This window comes from Adiantum capillus-veneris, chromosome 30, assembly GCF_014529385.1.
Source record: "Adiantum capillus-veneris isolate H3 chromosome 30, ASM1452938v2, whole genome shotgun sequence".
NCBI classification, from domain to species: domain Eukaryota; kingdom Viridiplantae; phylum Streptophyta; class Polypodiopsida; order Polypodiales; family Pteridaceae; genus Adiantum; species Adiantum capillus-veneris.
This window is the reverse complement of record NC_140960.1, coordinates 16,336,529-16,358,948: the sequence shown is the minus strand read 5'-3', so window position 1 is coordinate 16,358,948 and position 22,420 is coordinate 16,336,529. Positions and strand designations below refer to the sequence as shown.

Sequence of the window (22,420 nt, the reverse complement as noted above, 5' to 3'; positions counted from 1 at the left end):
CCAATCGATCTCAACAAGGCGATAGCGATTGCTCTCGCACAGGAGATGAAGCACAGCAAGGGAAAGCCTAAGGAGAACAAGACTTCCACAAGTACCTCGCAGACTCCTCAGAACGGTAAGAACGGTAAGAATGGTAAGAATGATAACTCTTCTAACCAATCTACCAACAGTATCTCATCAAAGAATTCTTCCAATGAATCTAAGGGTAAGGCTAACACAACTGCTAAACCTAAGCTTACTCCAGATGAAAAGGTAGCACAAGGAATTGTAGGAGGGTACATCACTTCGGAAGAACAAAGCACTTATTCTAAGGAAGGTTGTTGTTTTCACTGTCACATAAAACGAACATGTCCTAAGCTTGAATCGGATGAATCTAAAGAACCCACAGCACCCACTACATCTGTCAATGCAATGAATGATAACACGATTGTGCCCAAAGTTTCTCAGGACCCTTCCATTGATGATTCACTCATTAAATGTTATGGTCGTACGTCGGGGCACCGTTTTGTCATATTGTTTGACCAAGGTAGTATGCATGATGTGATCAGCCCCTCTCTTGTTGAGAGAGCCCGCCTCGAAGTTAGTCCGAGATCTCCTATCGAGGTCTCTGGCTTTCGTCCTGGTATGGACGCTCTCATCACGAAGGAGTGCCTTGATGTGTTGTTTGCAATTCAACAGACTGCCTTCATTAGAAGATTTGTTGTTTCTCCTCTCTCAGGATGTGATATGATTTTAGGCATGAAATGGTTTCGTGAAATAAACCCTCTCGTTGATTGGGAGGCTAGCACTTTAACTCTCAATGCCAAAAGTGATTCTCCTACTGTCTTTCATGGAGTGGACACTGCTCCTTCTCCATCTCTCATTGCTAATATGCAGGACAAGGTTGAAAGGATTCGAGATAAGGAGACTCTCTTAGTCTCTTTTTCTCCACAGCATGACACACAGGATTTGCATGATTATGAGAAGCATGATGATTTGAATGATAATGATTTGCAAGATGATTTGGATGGAAAAGACAAACATGATGAATTGCATGAAGATGATGTGATTGTTCACAAGGATGATGTGTTAGTGGATGCTTTTCCTAGCGAAGCTAACCTCGTTGTAGATTCAATCAATCACAAAGATCCGATCTTGGCTTTCAAGTTGAGGTCCAAAGAACCCCCACAGGACGATTCGATCATTCAGGACGAACCGATCTTGGCTCTCGAGCCTTCGTCCAAAGAACCCTCACAGGAAGTATTATGTGTTCGCATGATTGATACGCACGCATTGTTCGAGTGTTTCATTCGAGAAAGTTTCCTGTATTTTAGTCAGCATCGTTATGTGATCCCTTTTCCTAGGCATGACATATTGTATATTGAGCACGTTTCTCTCATGGATGAACACAAATGTATGCGGATTGTTCATGAAAAGTTGAAAAGTTTGTATGTCAGGAAGTCACATTCCATGTTTCTTCCTTGGCATGACACAGTTTCCGAACGAGCACATGATAGTATGAGCACCAAGCATGGGCGTTTCCATTGTGATTTGCCACAGTTGATTGATTTCGATCAAACACAAAAGATTCGAGCGCATTGTTTGCATGTGTTTGATGAACGGGTTGTCACTCCGTCTCTATGTTCATCTACATTGCATACACAGTCTTTAGAGAAGACTAGATTTTTTTCCTTCACTTTACATGGAATGGGTATGTTCATGGTTTTGTGTTGGAGATGGTTTCAGGTATTTTCAGAAATGGAGATTCTTGAAGACGAAACAAGCAGGACTCTAGACGAAGTTGAAGCATCAAAAAAGCCACAGAAGACTTTGTGTCGCTTTCGGCGCAGCCCAAAGAAGCAAGCGTTGCAGACCTTTATGAAGTTCAAGTACCGCTCGACCCACATAGCAGAGTGGGCCAGCGAAGAGTCCCTTCCACGCTTCCGGATGCTGTTGGCGATCTCCCTCGACGACATACAGTTCGCTACCAGTACCTCACTTTGAAAAGGAGGGGATGTCACGTGACACATCCCAACCCTATGTGTCCGTGGACAAGCTACACCATAGCAGGGTTCCTGTCAGTCAAGTCAAGTTTAGATTAGCAGTGATCTAGCACTTTTGTGAGTCTATTCGTAGACCGTGCATGCCCAGTCACTTAGCATAGATGCATATCCTCCGGTTGCACACAGCATGATCATCAGAATTCCCATAAGAAACCATTAGCATCAGTTAGGGGAATTTTCCAGTGCATTTAGACTATTTTTCTATTTTTGGTTCTTTTCACTTATTATTTTTAAGTGACTTTCCAACAAAAGTAGGTAGGGCAATTTTGCTAAGTTAATATATAAGCAAACCCAAGTTAGCACTTTCTGGCAGAAGAGGCAGCAGGAGCTTCCCGCTCAACAGGCAACTTCTCAGCAGTACCCCCCCCGCAGCAGTAGACCATCGCCACCCACTCCACTTCCCTGCCGTTTTATCCTCCACAGCAAGTCCTCGCCAGCAGTGTCTTTCTCTGGCGTTTTCCCATGATCCCCAACCTCAGCCTATTAGCGTTTTTGTGCCTCCACAGCACCAGCGTTTTTGGCAAGGAAAAGGACAGCCTAGCGTTAGTGAATTTCAGCCACATAGCATCATATCTGCAGCATTTTCCAGCCAGCAGAACCTCAGCCATGGCAGCGTTTTGGTAGCAGATGTTCAGCCCATTAGAACACAGATTTTGACCTGGAGCCTCAGCGTTTTTACATCAGTTTTCAACAGGTACATCAGCCTTAAAAAACGCAGCCAAAGGAGTACAGATTCTCAGCGTTTTGTCCTCAGCATGAACCCCGATCAAGACAGTCATTTTCAGCCATAACCACAGCAAGGAAACAGTCATTTTCAACCCCGAAACAACCACCGAATTCAGCCCATAGAAGATCACAGTTTTCAGCCACGAAGTCTAAGAACTAAAAAGGAACCTTAAAGATCACTAATCTTGAGAAAATACAACATTCATTCCGCTGCACCTTACAACCAGCCCATCTTCTGATCCCCAGTACTGTGTCGATCTTCTCACCCTCTATCTCTCTCTCTCTATCTATTTCTCTCTATATCCTTTGGCTTCAGTATTAAGTGAAATTCTATTTATCCGAGTATATTTTATATTGTTATGCGCTCCAGTTTGTGACAGAAGTACCCACAGAGCTGATTTGGCCATTGGGGAATTATGGCATTATACACGACAGTAGTGGGACATGTATGCACTCCAGAGGGTCTATCTACATTGGTTCACTCCACTATCGGGGTGAAGTAGGGCTGCCCGCTCTCTCCTACTCTATTTGGTATGTATGTAGATGGGGTTTCTAACTATATTGAGAGAGATCGTGATAGAGGGGCATAGCTGGCAGGGACATGGATTCCACTATTGCTATATGGTGATGATATTGTGTTGATCTCTGACTCTCCGGAGGGTATGCAGCGTCACTTGGATGCATTGCATAGGTTTGCCCACGACAGTGGTTTGTCTGTCAACCTTGGTAAAACCAAGGTTATGGTGTTTAACACCACCCCACAGTGGATCAGGAGAGCAGCACCCGCATTCACATACAGCCATGCGACAGTGGAATATACAGATGCTTACACCTAACTGGGGGTGTGTCTTTGGTGGACCAGCATCTTCATTATGGAGCAGAAGAGACCAGATTGACTAGAGCCTATGCAACATTGGGGGGATTGGAGAGGATTTGTTCACGGATTCACTTTCAGGAGCCTTGGACAAAGCTCAGGATTTTTGACACTCACCTGGCTTCCGCATTGCTCTATGGAGTTCAGATATGGGGGCGCTCTTCGGTCCATCATGGGAGGTCAGGTCGGGTCGCATTGATGGACGGAGAGGCATGGAGAAGCCTCTGGTCTCTATGATCTCGTGGCTTATTAGAGATACGGCTTCAATACCACACGACATTATTCAAGCAGAGCTAGCTGCCCCCCCCACTGGTGGTTGAGGCGCTCACCAGATCAATCTCCTTTATACACTGCTTATGGAACCTCCCCAAATAGATATGCCCGCCTAGCACTAGAGTCCTCTCGACAGTTAGCTATGCAAGAAGATACAGCATGCTGGTATGGGGAGATGACATTGTGGTTTCAGGGACATGGGTTCAGCATGAATAGATTGCCCCCTTTCCAGTACTTATTGGATGCACTATCTCTGGCTCTTACACAGTCCGAGATCAACAGGCTCATCTGCCATGACCAGCTAGATACCAAAAGGACTTGGATGCAGCCGACGCAAGAAATGGGCACGAAGATGGCTTTCTATAGAGAGCATCTTCTCCAGCTTTTGTGACGAGGCCCAGATACATGAACACCCACTTACCTCATGGGATACGATGCAATATTGGCCAGATACGTACATCTTCACACCAGCTTCGGGTCGAGACTGGTAGATACAGCGGAGTACCAGTAGAGGCCAGGACATGTCACATGGAGCCAGAGACAGAGTTGCACTACACATGCCACGAGCAGGGACTCGACAACCAGATGAGCATGCTTCACAGCAGACTTCAAAGCCCACTTATACCAGAGAAATATTAGTTGACAGAGCCGTTGAGCTCAAGAGAGCTAGACGCCCACGTCTACGAGGGCAACCATGACATTGACGGAGGCTCCATCAGAGGATCAGGAATTTACTGGCACGACATGGGAGACGTGCAGTACGACTATTTACAGGGGCGGACATTGATGAAGCTCTTCAGCGATCGATGCAATACTTTCTCGGATAACGCCCAATGCTGGGCATCCTCGGGCATTGATGATGATGATATTTTTAGTTTTTCACTTTACTTCATTTTTATTTTTGTACCCAGACATCGTATTAGATCCACCAAGATTGTATCAATTTGGTCTCATAGGTCATTTTGGCTTTTTGAAGACGTTTAATATAACATTTCATTTTCATTTCCTCTCTCTCTCTCTCTCTCTCTCTCTCTCTCTCTCAACGCAAAGGAGATCACTCTAAAACCCTCACAATGCCCAAATGGTGCCAATTAGGGTAAGTACATAACTGACATACATCTTGAGCCCAAAGGCAATATCTCGGAAACCTGATACAACTAGCCACATGGCATAAATGTATGAACTGAAAAAGGCCAGGGAAAAAAAGCTCTCCTAAAGAGAGTAAAAAGTGCCCTGGCCACCTAAGGAAGAGATGGATGACAACTTCCCAAAAAAAGACTCTTTGTGACTGTACTCCAAAATCTCACAATGAACAGAAGGCCATCAGCCGTATCAACGACAAATGAACCAGCTTCTGAAGCTGCTCAAGGTCGGGTCAAAACCCACCATCTAATACCATCTGCAACCATGGAGGTAGGCACTGGAGAAGACTAGCAAATCGATGACGAACTTCAGAGATAGGATGCAAACTGTCATCACCAAGAAATCTGCCAAGGGAGATCAAAAGGACGAGCCATCACGAGCACAGTACTGGAGTGTCTAGGAGGTCTCTGGCACTATACATGCAATATGCTAAGGATAGCTAGTACTCGAGTTTCTTGAAGATGATTTGCATTCCATGTTGAGGCCTCAGGGTAAAGCTTGCTATTGGGCAATGGATGTAACCTGGTGAAAGTATAAAAGTGAACCTTTGAAGTGTCATGGCAAGTATTACTCTTGCTTCTAGCATGGCAAAATTCTGTCCCAAACAGTTTCGAGGCCCCACAGAGAAAGGGCAGAAAGCTACAGGTGTCTTGCATGCGCTACGCATCCCATCAGTAAAGCGTCGTGGATTGAAATATTGTGCATCATCACCCCACCAAGCCTGTTCATACTGGAAATCAATTATGGGGAGGAGAAACATTGTCTTAGCTGGCACAGAAATGCTTCCCAACATTGTTTTCTTTGTTGCCTCTCTTAAAAGGTAGGGAGCAGGTGGATAAAGACGCAGCGCTTCATTAAGAATCATGCCAGCCTGGCAATAAGAGAGATGTCAATGGCAATTAGTCCAAAACAAATTGTTATACAAACTCCCCATATGGTGATGTATGTCCTTAGTGTCCTCAAAAAGGCGAACAGCCCACACTGTGATCCATGTATGGGTGGTATGTATGTGTGAATAAGTAGGGATACAAGAGAACAAAAATGGAAGCCTCAGCATGGAGAAACACACACCTGGAAGCATAACAATCTGTTATAATAGTATTCAGAGCACTACTTGAGGTGAACTCATAAGTATGCATAGTGGAACAGAAAGGTAGTAAGTAAATGCAGGACCATGAAGAGCAGCATTATAAGGACTTGCCCGGAAAGAATCAGAACATGAGTGACTTACTAGTTTTAGGCTGTGGACAGAATCATGAGTTGGGAGCTCTTTGCCACACACATGCAGCACCTCTTCTCTTGCTTTCTCTTGCCAATAAGGGTGCCTTGCTAGGAGCAAAAAAGCCCATGTCAAAAGGGTTGCTGTTGTTTCCTGGCCTGCAAAGAAAAAAGTCTTGCATTCATCCACAATCTCTTGCAAGGTCAATGTTGAGTTTTTCTGTGACCCTCTATGCTCTTCCCTATTTGCATCCATTAGGATCCCAAGCAAGTCATTCCCACTGTAATCGTTTCCCCGTCTTATGATGATGTCATGCACAATTGCTTCGATCCTCTTCTTCAATTGCCAAGCATACCGGTTTTGTGAAGTAGGTAGATGCCTGCTTCAAGTACAAACATAAAACCTCCACAAGGTGAGAAAGATCTGGACACAAATCATGCGAGGGACAAAGACTTGAAGCATTGTACAGCAACAGTGAAACTCACGGATAATAAAACATAAACATGTTTTCTTAATTGAAGTACAATAAAGAGAATTATGTAAGAAAATGGATGAAAATAATAGGAACCAGCACCTCCTGATAAAATGACAAAGCATTTAATTGGGACAGGCCCCATGGTCATTATTAAGGTTTTCCTTTACAACAAAAAAGAACTTAAAATAGCAAATTCTATGCCACTTTTATCACAAGGTTGCCTCTTGAAGTTGAGGTACTTCAATCTCATCCATTAAACCTGCAAAGGTTTAATGGTTCGATTGAATTTGGCAAGACAAGCATGGGGACCCATAGACCTAGGAAGAAAGGGCCATGAAGAAAGAATGAAGAGCTTGCAATGAAAAATGCATGAGGGTTTGATTTGATGTGTCACCTCATCTTGGCCATCAAACGAAAGTCTAGATCCAAGGGCTGAGAGCAGAATATTTTGATACCTCCCCATTTTACCCATTGGGTAATAACTCATTTGCCCCCTTCTACCTGGTACAAAGGGAAGGGCTGGGTAGCGACACACGGCAGAGCTGGACGCGGCAGGGAGTAGAACCTGCTGAGGCCAGGGTAACTGTGTTCTGGGGTTCAACCCTAGGCACTGCAGCCAGGGCTCTCTCTCTCTCTCTCTCTCTCTCTCTCTCTCTCTCTCTCTCTCTCTCTCTCTCTCTCTCTCTCTCCTCTCAAGCATTTGATGAATTTTGGAGAAATATAAAGGGCAAACAAGTTGAGGGTTTTGACGGTCGGACTCTTATGGACCTGTGTATGCATTGCAAGGATCTATACGAGCAACCAAATGTAGAAAAGATGCCATGCCATGGTTCTTTTTCATGTATGCCTTCCTGCTTTACCATCGGAGATGTATGCAAAGGGTTTAAGATATTGGCCATTCACAAAGCAGAAGTCGTCAAGGTATCAAGCCCAAAGTGCTCAAATGGACAAGCGAGGAAACACCGACGTGTTTGACCTTGCACTTCAGCATCGCATTCCTCATGATTGGAGTACAAATTGGATCAAACTTTACATCAAGATGTAGATGTGAACAATGTAAACCACCACCAGACTATAATAGTTGGCTCTTGTATGGCAAAGTTGTTTGGATGTGTCATAGAAATGAAGATAAGTGAATTAGCTAAAAAGAATGGCAAACGTGGATATGGACAAGCGGGTTTCCGAAATCATCGTAGCACCATCAATCACCTTGTCACTCTTTGAGTTCTCATGGAGGAAATCCGGTTAAAAGGTAAAGAATTGTGATGTTGCTTTGTGGACTTCAAGAAAGCTTTTAATAGGGTTCCCCGGGAGAACCTTTGGAGACGTATGGAGGAATATATGCATGCGATTTCTTGTATTTACAAGAAGGTGTGTTGAGGTGCAAACGGGAGCGCGGGAACTCCAAAACTTTTCTAAAGTACTATTGGTTTCAAGCAAAGATGCCCACTTTCACCAGCTCTCTTAGGACTACTCATTGATGAATTGGAACATGGTACTTGAGTTTATGCAACAAGAAGGCAATGAAGAGGTTATGATTGAAAATGTGGTGATCATGCTTTTGTTGTATGCGGATGTAGTGCTTTTGGCTCATTCTTTAGCAGATGCACAAAGGACTTATGATTGTCTTGGGAGTTTTTTTGCTTGCAAAGTTGGCTCGAAAACAATGGCTATGCTTGTGAAAACTCTAAACAAGGAGAAGCAATGCATTATCTAGAGTAAAGAGCCGCTTGAAGTGGTGGAGAGCTTCAAGTACCTTGCCCTTGAGGTTCCGGCCAATTATCATTGAAAAAGACACAAACACCGTACATGCTCTTACTTCTCCATTGAGGTTATGTATATGGAGAGAGTCATGGAGTACATGGTTAAAACCCTTCACATCGTGTCACAAAACGGGTGCGTACACGAGCACTTAGAAAATCTGAAAATTATAATTCTTTGAAAACATGAGAGAAGGGAGAAGATCGACACAGTATTGGGGACCAGAAGATGGGCTGCCCCCCCCCCCCCCCCCCCCCCCCCGTTAAGAGTATTCTTTTATTCAGGGAGAATTCTTATACAAGCACGAGAACCCGAGGAAACCCCTCCGTTCTGTAATCTTAGACCCGAAGGTCGTTCCTTCCCGTAAGCGACTTAGGCACGAGGCCGTACTTTCCCGTAAAGGGACTTAGGCACGAAGCCGTACTTTCCCGTAAAGGGACTTAGGCACGAAGCCGTACTTCCCGTGAGGGACCTCCCATAAAGGGAGAATTCCTGCAAAACAAACCACACAAAGCAACAACTCGCAATGCGTAATCAACACATTATACCTGCTGCTCCTGGTTCGGAAAAGCGACCTCGTACTCCGTCAGCACGAACACTTGCAGATTTCTCGCGTCAAACTTGGCTCCAAATTTCTCAGCGCTGGCTCTTCTCTGCTCCTTGCGCTGTGTAGAAAACTGGAACGCTGGCCCTTCTTTTATAGGCCCCCAGATCCAGCAACAATAGCAGCTTAAAGCAAAAGCTTTTGGGGCGCAGAGAGAGAGAGAGATCGCTACCCTCAGCCAGCCCGTACAGTGCTTTTTGCGTAGAGTTATTTCTACGTAAGTTTTTGGAGTGCACTACTTTATTTAATTATTAAAAGGGCCGGTCACTTAAAAGTGACCGGCCACTTTATTAAATAAAGTGTGAACCTGTTCAAACTTTAAAAACCACTCAGTTAGATAAAAGCCAATGCGATACGAGGCGTCCCCGGGTGCAGTTTATGGGCACAGATGCAATGCAGACACAGACTTCTCACAGGGAAGCATCTGCCCTCCCGCGAGCATTCCTGCTTTTTGTAAAAAAAGCTTCATTGAACCCATCTTTATTCTTGTGCTTGCGTTCTTACGCGTATTTTCTTACTCAGTTCGGATTTCCTCCTTAGCCTACGGGATACCCCCTTACTGATGCACCCGTCACCCATCATGTGACGCATCAGGGGTACTCGTAACCCGGCCCTTTCCACCGAACTTACGGAAACTCCTTCGCGATGTTTACCGTCACCCATCAAATGACGCATCAGAGTTTGTTCGTTCCTGATGGCAGTTCCTGTAGCTACAATCTTTTTAACAGTTCTTAGTGCACATAATAAAATATCCTAAAAAAGAGATTTAATCATTAAAAATAAGAAAATAGTCCAATTAGCAACATCCCTCTGGCTTCTAAACAGTTGACCTCAACTGTAGTGCTTGGACATATACCTCCAGTATCTCGGGATAAGCTGCTAATTCCTCCTGCGTCATCCACTGAGCATCTAGATTCGAATAGTTCTTAAACTTAACCAAATACTTCCGTGTGATCTTTCCGGATTTGAGAGACCGCTCCTGATGACTTACTATCTGCTCCGGTTGGAGTATTTCTTCTGTTTCGTCAACCTCAGGAGGTTCCTCAGCGCTAGGCTAGCTTGGAGGCGGTCCCACATACGGCCAGAGTAAACTGACATGGAAAGCGTTACGGATCTTCCAATTAGGCGGTAGCTCTAATCGGAAAGCGACATCATTCACTCGCTCAGTGATCTTAAACGGCCCATAATAACGGGTAGAAAGTTTTACCACTTTCCCCTTATGAGACGCTTGTTTCTTAAGTTTTGCCTTCTCAAACTTGAGTAAGACTAACTGTCCAACTGTTAAGTCTAGATTCCTTCTGTGCTTGTCTGCAGCTTTCTTATGCTTTTCCTGAGAGCGTAGAATAGCTCTCCTAACTTGCCCGTAGGCGGTGTCCAAATCCCGAACAAATTCATCTGCTGCAAAGATCTTATCCTTAGTTAAAAGGATCGGTGGAAGCAAAGGCTTACCATAGAGAATCTAAAAAGGTGCTTTCCCCGTCGATGAGTGTATGGTATTGTTATACACATACTCGACTAGAGGCAAATATTTCTCCCAGTTAGATTGCCGGTCTGACACATAAGCTTTTAACATATCCAATACTGTGGAATTGGCTATCTCACTTTGCCCGTCCGTTTGAGGATGGTAGGCAGATGAAAAATTCAGCTTTGTACCAAGATTATCCATCAAGGCACGCCAAAAATTTCCTGTCATGCGAGGATCTCGATCGCTCACAATAGACTAAGGCATTCCATGATGCTTAAAGATCTGTGCTAGAAAGACCCTAGCCATATGATCTGCTTTGATCGTTTTCTTGACTGGTATAAAGTGTGCTTGCTTGCTAAACCTGTCCACAATGGTCCAGATCGCGTCATTTCCAGTCTGAGTTCTAGGGAGGTCCATGATGAAGTCCATGGCAATACTTTCCCAAGGTTCATTAGGCACAGGCAAAGGTTGTAGCAACCCAGGCCTCTTATGCCGATCATACTTCACTTTTTGGCAAACCAAGCATTCCCTGACATACTTATCAATGTTTGCTTTAAGGCTAGGCCAAAAGAAATATCTTTCCATTGCTAAGGTCGTAGGGAGAATACCCCGATGACCCGCATAAGGCGAAGCATGTGCTTCATCCATGATCTTCTTTCTTAATGGTTCCGCCACACATATGGCCTGGTGGTGGTAGAGATAACCGTCCCGGATGGAATAGGGAAACTCATTCTCTCCACGATGTAGCTTTCCCCAAATGGTGGAGAAATCTGGATCATTCGGATACAACTCCGGTAGTGCTTCTAATTCTTGGTGATACACCGAAGTGATAGCATTCACCCTTGGCCGCCTAGACAATGCGTCTGCGACTACATTCTTACTCCCAGCCGTGTGAAGGATCTGGAAGTGAAACATAGACAAAAAGTTTGTCCATCTCATCTGCTTCTCAGATAGTTTCCTTTGCGTAAGAAAATACCGCAAACTCTGGTGATCAGTCTTGATCACAAAATCCGCTCCTAGAAGATAGTGCTTCCAGTTAGATAAGGCGTGAATCACAGCCGTGAGTTCCTTTTCGTAGATTGATGCATGCAACTCTGCATCCTTAAGCCGTCTGCTTTCGTATGCCACTGCATGGCCTTCTTGGTTTAACACTGCCCCGATGCAATCGCCTGAAGCATCGCAGTGAACCTCAAATGGTTTCCTTAAGTCGGGCACTATCAAAATAGGTCCATGGCTTAGCAAGTACTTGAGCCGATCAAAAGCTCCTTGTTGTCTTGATCCCCATCTGAAAGGAATCTTCTTCTTTGTCAAATCATGAAGTGGTCCTGCTACATGAGCAAATCCTCGGACATACCTTCGATAATATGAACATAATCCCAGAAAGCTACGTACATCATGTACCGTAGTGGGAATAGGCCAATCTTCTACCACTCGGATCTTGGCAGGATCCATACTCACTTGATTGTGAGAGACTATATGGCCCAGATAGTGTATCTCTGAGAGAAAGAACTCGCTCTTCTTTGCATTCACATGCAATTCATGCTTTCGCAATTCTTGAAACACTAAGTCCAAGTGCTTCCGATGTTCCTCTTCTGACTTAGAGAAGATGAGTATGTCGTCAAAGAATACTCCCGTAAAAGCTCGATACGGGCTGAAAATGCGGTCCATCATGCGATTGAACGTTGCAGGAGCATTGGTCAAGCCGAAAGGCATTACCAAGAATTCATATAGTCCAAAGGTTGTGCGGAAAGCAGTCTTATGGACATCCTCAGGGGCGATCCGTATCTGATGATACCCACTCTTTAAGTCTATGCGACTAAAGACACTTGCACCCTGCAACTTATCAAGTATATCATCAATCCGAGGGATCGGAAAGCGATTCTTGATTGTGATCTTGTTTAAAGACCGATAGTCTATGCACATTCGAAACGTGCCATCTTTCTTCTGCACCAGTAGAACTGGAGAGCAGTAGGGTGAAGCACTTGGCCGTACTAACCCTTTCTCTAGAAGCTCGTTGACTTGCTTCAAAATTTCCTCTTGCTGAGCAAGACTCACCCGATAAGGGGGTTGATTGGGAGGCGAGCTACCCGGTATGAGATCTATGCGGTGATCTTCCGGGCGTACCGGAGGGAGTTCGTCAGGAAGTGTTTCCGTGAAACAATCCTTGTACTTTTCAATAAATTGAAGATGCTTAATTTCCAGGCTAGAGAGAGAGTCCCTACTAGTTTTATCCTGTGCAAAAATCAAGTAAGCAGAAATACACTTCTTCATTTCTTTCTTAATGGAGATATGGCTTACAATTGGGAACTGCCAATCTCCTGCATCAGCTTGAATCTTTATTTTCTTACCCCCATGATCAAAAGTGAGGGTCTTTTCCACATAATCGGGAATAGGTGTCATGTGAAAGTGCCATGGCATACCCAAGATGATATCACATCCCTCAATGGGTGCCATCAAAAATGATTCGCGGTCCTTGTACTCGCCAATCCGAAGATTGAGCTGTCCTTGCACGGGAGTTGCATTGGTTGTCAACCCCTCGAATGCCGATCCGGATGTAACCGGTGTGCCAAGCTGAGCCGGTGTAAGGCACAAACGTTCTGCAGTATCCAGGGAGATGAAGTTATCCGTGGATCCTGGATCATAAAGAATCAATACTCGCTGGTTGTTCAAAGACCCCCCGCCCTTCAGAAGTTGACGCTTCCCTTTCCCCGTTTCTGTGTTTCCTTGAACATCTGGAATTGAGTTCGAGCTTGGTGGTGCGGGTTCCTTCCTTGCTTTCTCTTGCCTCATAGAGGCTTGCTCTTGCCGTTGTTGCTTTAGCGGGCAATCCGGTTTCATATGTCCTTTCTCGCCACAGTAGAAGCATCTTCCTTCCTCTCTGAAAGTTTGAAGTTGAGTAGGAGAAAGATACTTAGTTCGCTTGCCAGTGCCCTCTGGCTTCTTAGAATGATCATCGTCTCTAGATGGAGGACGTTTTCTTCCTTGGCCCCCATGGTCATCGTAGACCCCTCTTTGCCTTGCACGGTAAGTGCTATGCTCCATCTTTCTGGGCGAAGAGTATCATGCGGATACACCTTCATACTCTTTCGAAGCTGCGGTTGGAGACCCGCTTCGAATTTTCTTTTCTTTTCCTCGTCGGCAATCTTCATGAAGGGAGTGACCTTCAGAAGAACCGACCAATACTTGTCCACATAAGTCGTCACTCTTTCATGTTCATTCTCGGCAAGCCATTCCCATTCCTTCCGTATGTCCTGCTCGAAGTCAGGCGGAAGAAATTGTTCATAAAATTCAGATTTGAAGCTCTCCCAAGTTCTGGCATGAGAACCTTCCAGAATCTTGGCTAACCACCAATTACTTGCCGTTTCTTTGAGGTGCATCCCCACATGGCGTAATTTGGATTTTTCTGTGAAGTGCCCATTGGTAAAGGCGACTTCAAACTGTCTGATGAAGGACAGTGCTTTGGAGATGTCTCTCCGTCCGTTGTAGGTTTCGAACTTGATGTCCTTGTCGCCTAATTTGAAGACTCTCATGCGATGTTGAGACTTGCGACCTTGCTTCTTGAATCGAGGCTTATCTTTAGGTTGATGTAGGGTAGTGGCAGTAGTAGCGGCTTCCTTCTTCTAACGAGATGATCGAGAAGTAGAAGTATAATCACGAGAGTAAGATGGAGATGAGATAGAGAAGTCCTTGCTCTCGTCTAGCAGAGAGAGCGCTTTTTCTTGGCCTTTCCTTGAAGTAGGCCGTTCATTTCGATCCGAAGATCCTTTGTGCACCTCGGCACGTTCTTCTTCTCTTGCCTCCTATGGTCTCATGCCAACAGTGTTGTCTCGATGCTTGGTTGCATCAGTTCCATTCGTTTTCTTCATTCCACCCAAGAGCTTTTGGACGTCTGGCAACAGTAAGATTTGTTGCAACTCCGCAAGCTGAGCTTGCACTTGTTGAAGCTCCTCTTCAACGCTTCTCCCTTGGCTTGACATGGTTCTTCCCGTTCTTCCCGGAATCGTCCTTCTTTGCAGAGAAAGAGAGGAGTCCGAGCTCTGATACCACTGTCACAAAACGGGTGCATACACGAGCACTAACAAAATCTGAAAATTATAATTCTTTGAAAACATGAGAGAAGGGAGAAGATCGACACAGTATTGGGGACCAGAAGATGGGCTGGTCCCCCCCCCCCCCCCCCCATTAAGAGTATTCTTTTATTCAGGGAGAATTCTTATACAAGCACGAGAACCCGAGGAAACCCCTCCGTTCTGTAATCTTAGACCCGAAGGTCGTTCCTTCCCGTAAGGGACTTAGGCACGAGGCCATACTTTCCCGTAAAGGGACTTAGGCACGAAGCCTTACTTTCCCGTAAAGGGACTTAGGCACGAAGCCGTACTTCCCGTGAGGGACCTCCCGTAAAGGGAGAATTCCTGCAAAACAAACCACACAAAGCAACAACACGCAATGCGTAATCAATAGATTATACCTACCGCTCCTCGTTCGGAAAAGCGACCTCGTACTCCGTCAGCACGAACACTTGCAGATTTCTCGCGTCAAACTTGGCTCCAAATTTCTCAGCGCTGGCTCTTCTCTGCTCCTTGCGCTGTGTAGAAAACTGGAACGCTGGCACTTCTTTTATAGGCCCCCAGATCCGGCAACAATAGCAGCTTAAAGCAAAAGCTTTTGGGGCGCACAGAGAGAGAGAGAGAGAGAGAGAGAGAGAGAGAGTGAGAGAGAGAGAGAGAGAGAGAGATCGCTACCCTCAGCCAGCCCGTACAGTGCTTTTTGCGTAGAGTTATTTCTACGTAAGTTTTTGGAGTGCACTGCTTTATTTAATTATTAAAAGGGCCGGTCAATTAAAAGTGACTGGCCACTTTATTAAATAAAGTGTGAACCTGTTCAAACTTTAAAAACCACTCAGTTAGATAAAAACCAATGCGATACGAGGCGTCCCCGGGTGCAGTTTACGGGCACAGATGCAATGCAGACACAGACTTCTCACAGGGAAGCATCTGCCCTCCCGCGAGCATTCCTGCTTTTCGTAAAAAAAGCTTCATTGAACCCATCTTTATTCTTGTGCTTGCGTTCTTACGCGTATTTTCTTACTCAGTTCGGATTTCCTCCTTAGCCTACGGGATACCCCCTTACTGATGCACCCGTCACCCATCATGTGACGCATCGGGGGTACTCGTAACCCGGCCCTTTCCATCGAACTTATGGAAACTCCTTCGCAATGTTTACCGTCACCCATCAAATGACGCATCAGAGTTTGTCCGTTCCTGATGGCAGTTCAGGTAGCTACAATCTTTTTAACAGTTCTTAGTGCACATAATAAAATATCCTAAAAAAGAGATTAATCATTAAAAATAAGAAAATAGTCCAATTAGCAACACATCGACTTCCAAGGATTGCATGGGCAGCACATAAAAAGTCCAAAAGACGCACAAAAGAAAAATCTTAAGTTCAAAATGGATGCAAAAAATGAAGAAGTGGTTTGAAAGATGGGATGCATTACACTCGTTTCATAATGCTTTTCACAACGCCAATGTATCATGGCTTGGGAGAAGTTCGGGGGTCTACGCTTCATACATTCCACCACATATGTTTCACCCACATACATAACCTTCTTCTAGAGAGCCACACCCACCCTTCCCTACTCGAGCCCACCTGATCCGCACTATTGCCTCCAACCTCATTCTTTATGATGCGAGGAAGGGTGTTGGGGCATCGGAAAGGAGTCTCATCGATTGTGCACTTTATGCCCCATAAAGTTCGAGAGTTTGAGCATCACACTATACTTGAGTGCTCAGCTTCTGATCACTTTAGAGCTTGCTTTCCAGACATTTTCAGTCATGAGCTCTCCCTACACACATTCCTCTCCCAACCACAATGTGGACTCTCTATGGCAGTGCTCATTTCCACAATTTGTGAGCATTGAGAGCCACTTATCAGCTCCATACACCCCACATGATATGTTTCTTTTGGTCTTAACCTTCAAGGATGATAATGAAATCTCTCTCTCTCTCTCTCTCTCTCTCTCTCTCTCTCTCTCTCTCTCTCTCGCACACATATGGCCATTGCATGGTCACGCTGGCATCAACACAAGTTGTGTGGTCTCTACTCTTTTTTTTTAAAAAGGCAATACAACACTATAAAACTTAAACCACTCATAAATGTGATCATTCAAAGTAAAGTTTTAGATACTTTTACTGTAAGAAAGTGGAATGACCTGAATCCTGGGATATAGATTGACCGAAAAACCCCAAGCACAACGTTTTGTTGCTCCTGTTGCAACTTAAAGACTTGCCTCCCTTCCTCATAGCTGCTTCCAAAAGCACAATGCGCTATAATGTCTGCTGTTAACATCTTGAACTCCTCATAAACATCAAATTCTTTGCCACCCTGGTTTTCGAGTTGGCTTCCCCACTTATCTAGAATAGACTCAGTACAAGCTATTATTGCTGGAGTCATGCCCTAGATTGTTAAAGCAAATAAAAAGATGCATTAAGGGAATTCAATCAAGGAGAAAAGAGGAAAACTTGTGTACAAACGCAAACCTTCAATTTCTCATAGAAAAAGGCTGGGCTAACAATCCGACGATGTAGTGCCCACCTCTCGCCCTTTAATGAGGTAACCGACTGCCCCATCAAGTCTCCTGCATCCGCCCTTAGAGTGGGCTTCTCAAAGTGACCAGACTTATTATAAAGAATCTCTTTCATGTCTTCAGGGTTAGTTATAGGCAAGACTGCACGATATCCAACCCAAAAGACAAAAAGATTCCCTGAAAATAAACCTTCACTTATTAGCTCTCTCTCTGGGGAAAGAAAAAAAGTGGAGCTTGAACCCTTGATATTACATATGAAATTACAAAAGTCCAAAGGCAAGACAAACCCTTATGTATTACATAAAAGCTAACCGATAGCGAAAAACCCCCTTGGATATTACAAGATACAAGAGAGCTGACTGTAACCATGGATGTATCTGACTCATCCTATGGGTTAGCTTTGGCCTCCAAAGGTTAATACGATTTCTTCCTTTCTTACTTAGAAAATCCCTCAGAAGAGCCAAATGGTGCCGATTCTTAGTGCTGTTTACAAAGCAAGCCCAAAGGCAAAAACAAGAAAATTTGTTAAAAACTGTATGAACTGACAAAAGGACAGGATTATAAAAAATATATATCCAATAAAACTGCCGTGGCCACCTAGGAAGTAGAGAGAATAACAGTTCCCTCTGAAAAATAGGCACTTCACAGCAAGATAGTCTGCATCTGTACTCCAAAAACAAGGGCACCAGCATGAAGTTGGGTGCCCGCAGCCGACTCACTATCAAAACATGCTTCACGCACCCACTCAACCACACCCAACCCACAAACTCAAACCCGAATGCAAGTTGTGATAGAAGACAAATGCACATGATGCACACCCAATCAAACGATCAATAGATCAAACAAAGACAAAAAAAGAGGAAGGGGGAAGGAAACTGACGAGAAACCTTGTTTTGGTGTTGTCTGAACTTGTTCGATATTGCTTGAACTTGTTTGGATCTGATTGATATCTTCTGGGCCGACAGATGAGTGTCTAAGTCCTATACATATATGAAAGAGTTCGGACAAACAAAAGTCTGAGTACCACACAGATGTGGAAGAGTTGAAAATCTTCTATGCGGATGGACTACAATCTGAGTACCATACAAATTTGGAGGAGCTTTACGCATTCATGTTTTTGTGAATGCATCTGTGGCCATTTGCATTGGCATGGCATTCTATCACATTTGTGAAGCATTTATTTATCTCTAGTGCATCGAGAGTTCCAACTTGGATGAGATAAAGTACATGAGTGATCTTACTGCATCAAGACATCTGTGAAAGATCGGTGAGAACTGGATGTGATGACTAAGATCATCACTATTCAGGAATATCTAGAGAATTGAAAAGGATAAGATGACTAGGTAGAATGGCACTGTGGAATTGTATGTTGTGTGAATGGATGTTGGAGAATGTACTATCTACTTGGGCTGGTCATTGGTTCTGACTGGAACTAAATTTTGTGTAGCGGCATGTTGGAGTGTGTACTGTCTAGTGGGCATGGTCAGTGACATGTATGCATGAAATCAGTGTCTGCTCAAAAGCCGGATTTCTTTTTGCATGTGTAATCGCAGGCGATTACTCTCTTCTAAATAGAGGGAGGGGGCGGGGGGTTTCACGATGTGGTGATGTCCCCTTATAGACCCGCCATTTATTGGCCCACAAATAGAAAGTGGCATCCTCAAACATCACATCACAAACCCCAGCCTCAGTTTCTGCTTAAAGATTTCTAGATACCTGTTTTGCACCAAAACAAAGCTCCAGTATAACCCCTTTGCTCCCTCTCAATGTTCCATCTGATACAATACGATTTGAGAGCAGTATTGATCTTTGCAATCGGATAAAAGTCAGACCCAAAAACAACATCCTATCGAGCACCATTAAACAATTGACCAGTTTCCCCTAACCTCTTGAAAGAAAGTTCTACGCAAAACGTTTCAAGCATGCCCTCCCCATTTTCAAAACATAAGATCTGTTTCAGAGACGAGTAGTTTTGAGAAAAAAAATTAAACTTTAATCAATTGCAGTCACTGTCCCAATGACTATCTTTATTAAAGAATTACCGTGTATAAGGTTATTCTACAATAGGACATGGTATACACGGGCCATCTACCATATCCCCCACGACCACTAGGATTTAAGCATGCTAGAACCACACGATCGTCCTCCTTGAATGATCCGCCCAAGGAGGAAGGATCCCTTATGCACTCAAGGGCACAAGCACTTTCACTTAGGTGTTAGTTTCTTCATGCAGAGTCAAAACGGGAGGTGTAGTGCATCCACACCCTTCAAACAACGAAGCACAGGCCTCACCATAAAAGAAAACTAAACTCAACAGTTCATTCAATTATCCTCTTCACCGCACATGATAATTCACAAGAAAAGAACTTACCATATAAGTTCTTCCACTCATAGTAGTGTGGAGCTAGGAGAGGGGCAACCGTGTGGGGAGGCCGCAAGGCGAGAGAAGATGAGCTTGTTGTGGGCGCAAATTCGACAAATCGAAGCTTTTCCAGCGACAACTGGTAAGGCACGCACTGCACGCCCTGCTTCTTTAAAGCCCTGCTAATTAGCCATGGCGTTAGCAAAACCGCTCTAAATGCTTTCCACAGCAGCAAGCCGCCCACAACTGTTGCTACCCTCATCATGAAATGCAGGGTCATGACGTTCTCGTTGCCCGCTAGCTAGCTCGTGCTGAGCGACACTTGCATACCAAGATGCTAATATATATGGAGTGCCAAATCAGATGGACGAGTGGTCGTCAAGGAAGTGGGCAATTACACGTAATAAGACACTGATATACGCGATAAAGTCAAGAGGCTTGCCTCACGGACACATTCGTACATCTACTATCTACTAACATCTACTAACATAATATGGCGATAGGGCTCCCCCTTTACAGGTGTCTCAATCTACGATCTGAAGGCTAAAGTCCAAAACAAAAACAAGTCCATTTGCACGCGTGTAATATAGCGAAAGGGCTCCCCCTTTACACGTGTTGCAATCTGCGACCTGAAGGCTAAAGTCCAAAACAAAAAAAAGCCCCTTTGCACACGATAAAGAGAGAGAGAGAGGGGGAGAGAGAGAGGCCGTCGAAGGTGGCCGGCCGTACTAGTTTCTATAATCTATAATTTAACATATATAATTACTTGATGGACCTTCAAATGGGAGGACGTTGAAGCACAAGTGATTTCTCCTTTTCCTAATATCTCTACGATTTTGTCTTTAAGGTTGAATCCTATGTAATTGTCGGAATCTGCACTAGAGATTCAAGGGCAACGTCATCTCCAACTTGTATCTCTCTATCCCGCAATCCGCACCCTTCTTGTTCACGAAGGCCAGCGACAAGGATAAATAGCAATGAGCAGAGCCTGATTGGTTAGTACTAGCACCCACTCAACTGATGACAAATACACGACTTCCCCATTGCTGATTGCAGGCGAAAGTCTGTTTCTTTGGGGAAGGGGGGCGGGGGGTGTCAAAAAATCAAGGCATCAAGAAGCTCCAATGGTTGAGCTCCACGCAATTTCCACGGCCCTTTGGATTTGCTTGCCTTCGCCCTGTCTGAACCCAACCTAAGACACTGAAATATGCGATAAAGTCAAGAGGCTTGCCTCACAAACATATTCGTACATCTCTACAATTTGTAGTCTATAACATATATAATGGAGGGATGATGGGCCTTCAAATGGGAGGAAAGTGATACATATGAAGCACATGAGAATTCTCCTTTCCCAATATCTCTACACTTTTGTCGTGGAAGTTGATTCCTATGCAATTGTCGGACTCTGCAGTAGTGATTCAAGGGGGACATCATCTCTTTAATTGAATCTATACCTCAATGTATAGTGATCCACACCCTAGAAATGCCAGTTTTGACCAAATGTGAAATATGAAAGGCAAAGGATTTAACATGGAAGCACCTAGTTTGATGAGCCTCATTAAATGCCAACGAGCACATGGATTTGGGACTATCTTTTTCAAAATTTTGTGTAACACTGTTGTATCTCCACAATCAATAACGTTCACATGCACACAATGCGTGTATATACACACACACACACACACAATTTGCTCCACTTGATATATATGTAGGAACCTTCCCATAATTGTAAAATTCTTATCATTAAGAATTTTTGGCAAATCTATAAGGGTATCACAAGTGACGTGGGCTGCTATTATGCAAGAGGGGTAAATCAAAGTACCTCCCTACACGAGTCCACTATCCCACTATTTGGAATAAAGCCTACATGGTGGGTGTGAGAAGAAAAACCTCTTGCAGGTCCACCACCTCTCCCATCCCTCCCACTACTCCCACTCCCTCACCGCCACAATTCTAACTGCTTGAAATCCCGCCTATATTCTCTTGCATGGAGCACCTTCAGTTATATAGGAAGGTTGTGGTCTTTGATCCTGAGGCTCTCAGCTTCTAGGACTTCCTCATTGGGCCTTACAGTGCCAACCAATTTTACATGGATCTCCCTACTCAGGTTTAAGAAAAATACGAGTACTTTTCTCTCTTATTTGTGTTTAGCATATAGTGGACATTGATAACAAGTGCCCCACTTACAAGACACCTGAAGTCTATGAGTGAAGTACTAACTTGTTCTTTTTTTTCATAATGGATGCATGTATCATTTGTGGAGCTTTCTATATTCTACACAAAAGTCCCTCTAAAAGCACTCTGTTGTAACTACTGACCTTAATGGAAGTATCTATTTTTTTAAAGAATATGTGTACTATACTTGTATTAAGTTGATGTCTTTGGCTCCTTTCATTGAAAGCTACCTACACACATTAATGGTCTTGGAATCTCACAAACTGACCAAGATCCTTTGTCTTAATAAATGAGCTTATATTCTCCTCCATGCAAGATATCATAGCTACTTGGCATGAAGAACTCATGCGGCTCGGGTACTCTGACCGATTACATGTTGTAGCCGCATTCATACAAGGCTTGCTGCTTTGCATAAGGGACCTCCTCTTCCACAACAACATCACTGAACATGATTTGGCATGTGTCAACGTTGGAGCAGGATTTGACACTCTACTCTTAGCCATCCTGGACATCTTAGCATGGTTGTGCATCTATGCCCTAGCCTGAGAAAACCCATCACTAGCCACTGAGAACATTCGAGAAATCATCACCAGCATCCCTAATATTCTCAGCAAAGATTTCCAGGAAACAAAGAATAGTGGGAGAGTTCTCCTTCCATCATGAGGAGAATTATGAAGATGCATGGCAAGAAGCTTCGAAATGACCCTCTAATCAG

General features: G+C 44.2%; 1 protein-coding gene across 2 annotated transcripts in view; it reads right to left on the bottom strand.

Moving 5' to 3' along the window:
• LOC147417599 (cytochrome P450 734A1-like) overlaps window positions 1–19,906 on the bottom strand; it is a 28,456-nt gene extending 8,550 nt beyond the window's left edge. Inside the window, exons 1-5 of one of the 2 annotated variants that reach the window (XM_086507233.1) lie at window positions 19,540–19,906; window positions 17,122–17,345; window positions 16,794–17,038; window positions 6,290–6,656; window positions 4,970–5,929 (exon numbers count right to left, since the gene is read on the bottom strand). In XM_086507233.1, coding sequence (XP_086363359.1) covers window positions 5,498–5,929; window positions 6,290–6,656; window positions 16,794–17,038; window positions 17,122–17,345; window positions 19,540–19,810 — 1,539 coding nt within the window. In that variant the 5' untranslated portion in view covers window positions 19,811–19,906 and the 3' untranslated portion in view covers window positions 4,970–5,497. Of the gene's footprint in view, window positions 1–4,969; window positions 5,930–6,289; window positions 6,657–16,793; window positions 17,039–17,121; window positions 17,346–19,539 lie in introns of those variants that run through there. The other variant, XM_086507234.1, reaches the window with a different exon arrangement.
• Between the last annotated feature and the right edge of the window lie 2,514 nt (window positions 19,907–22,420).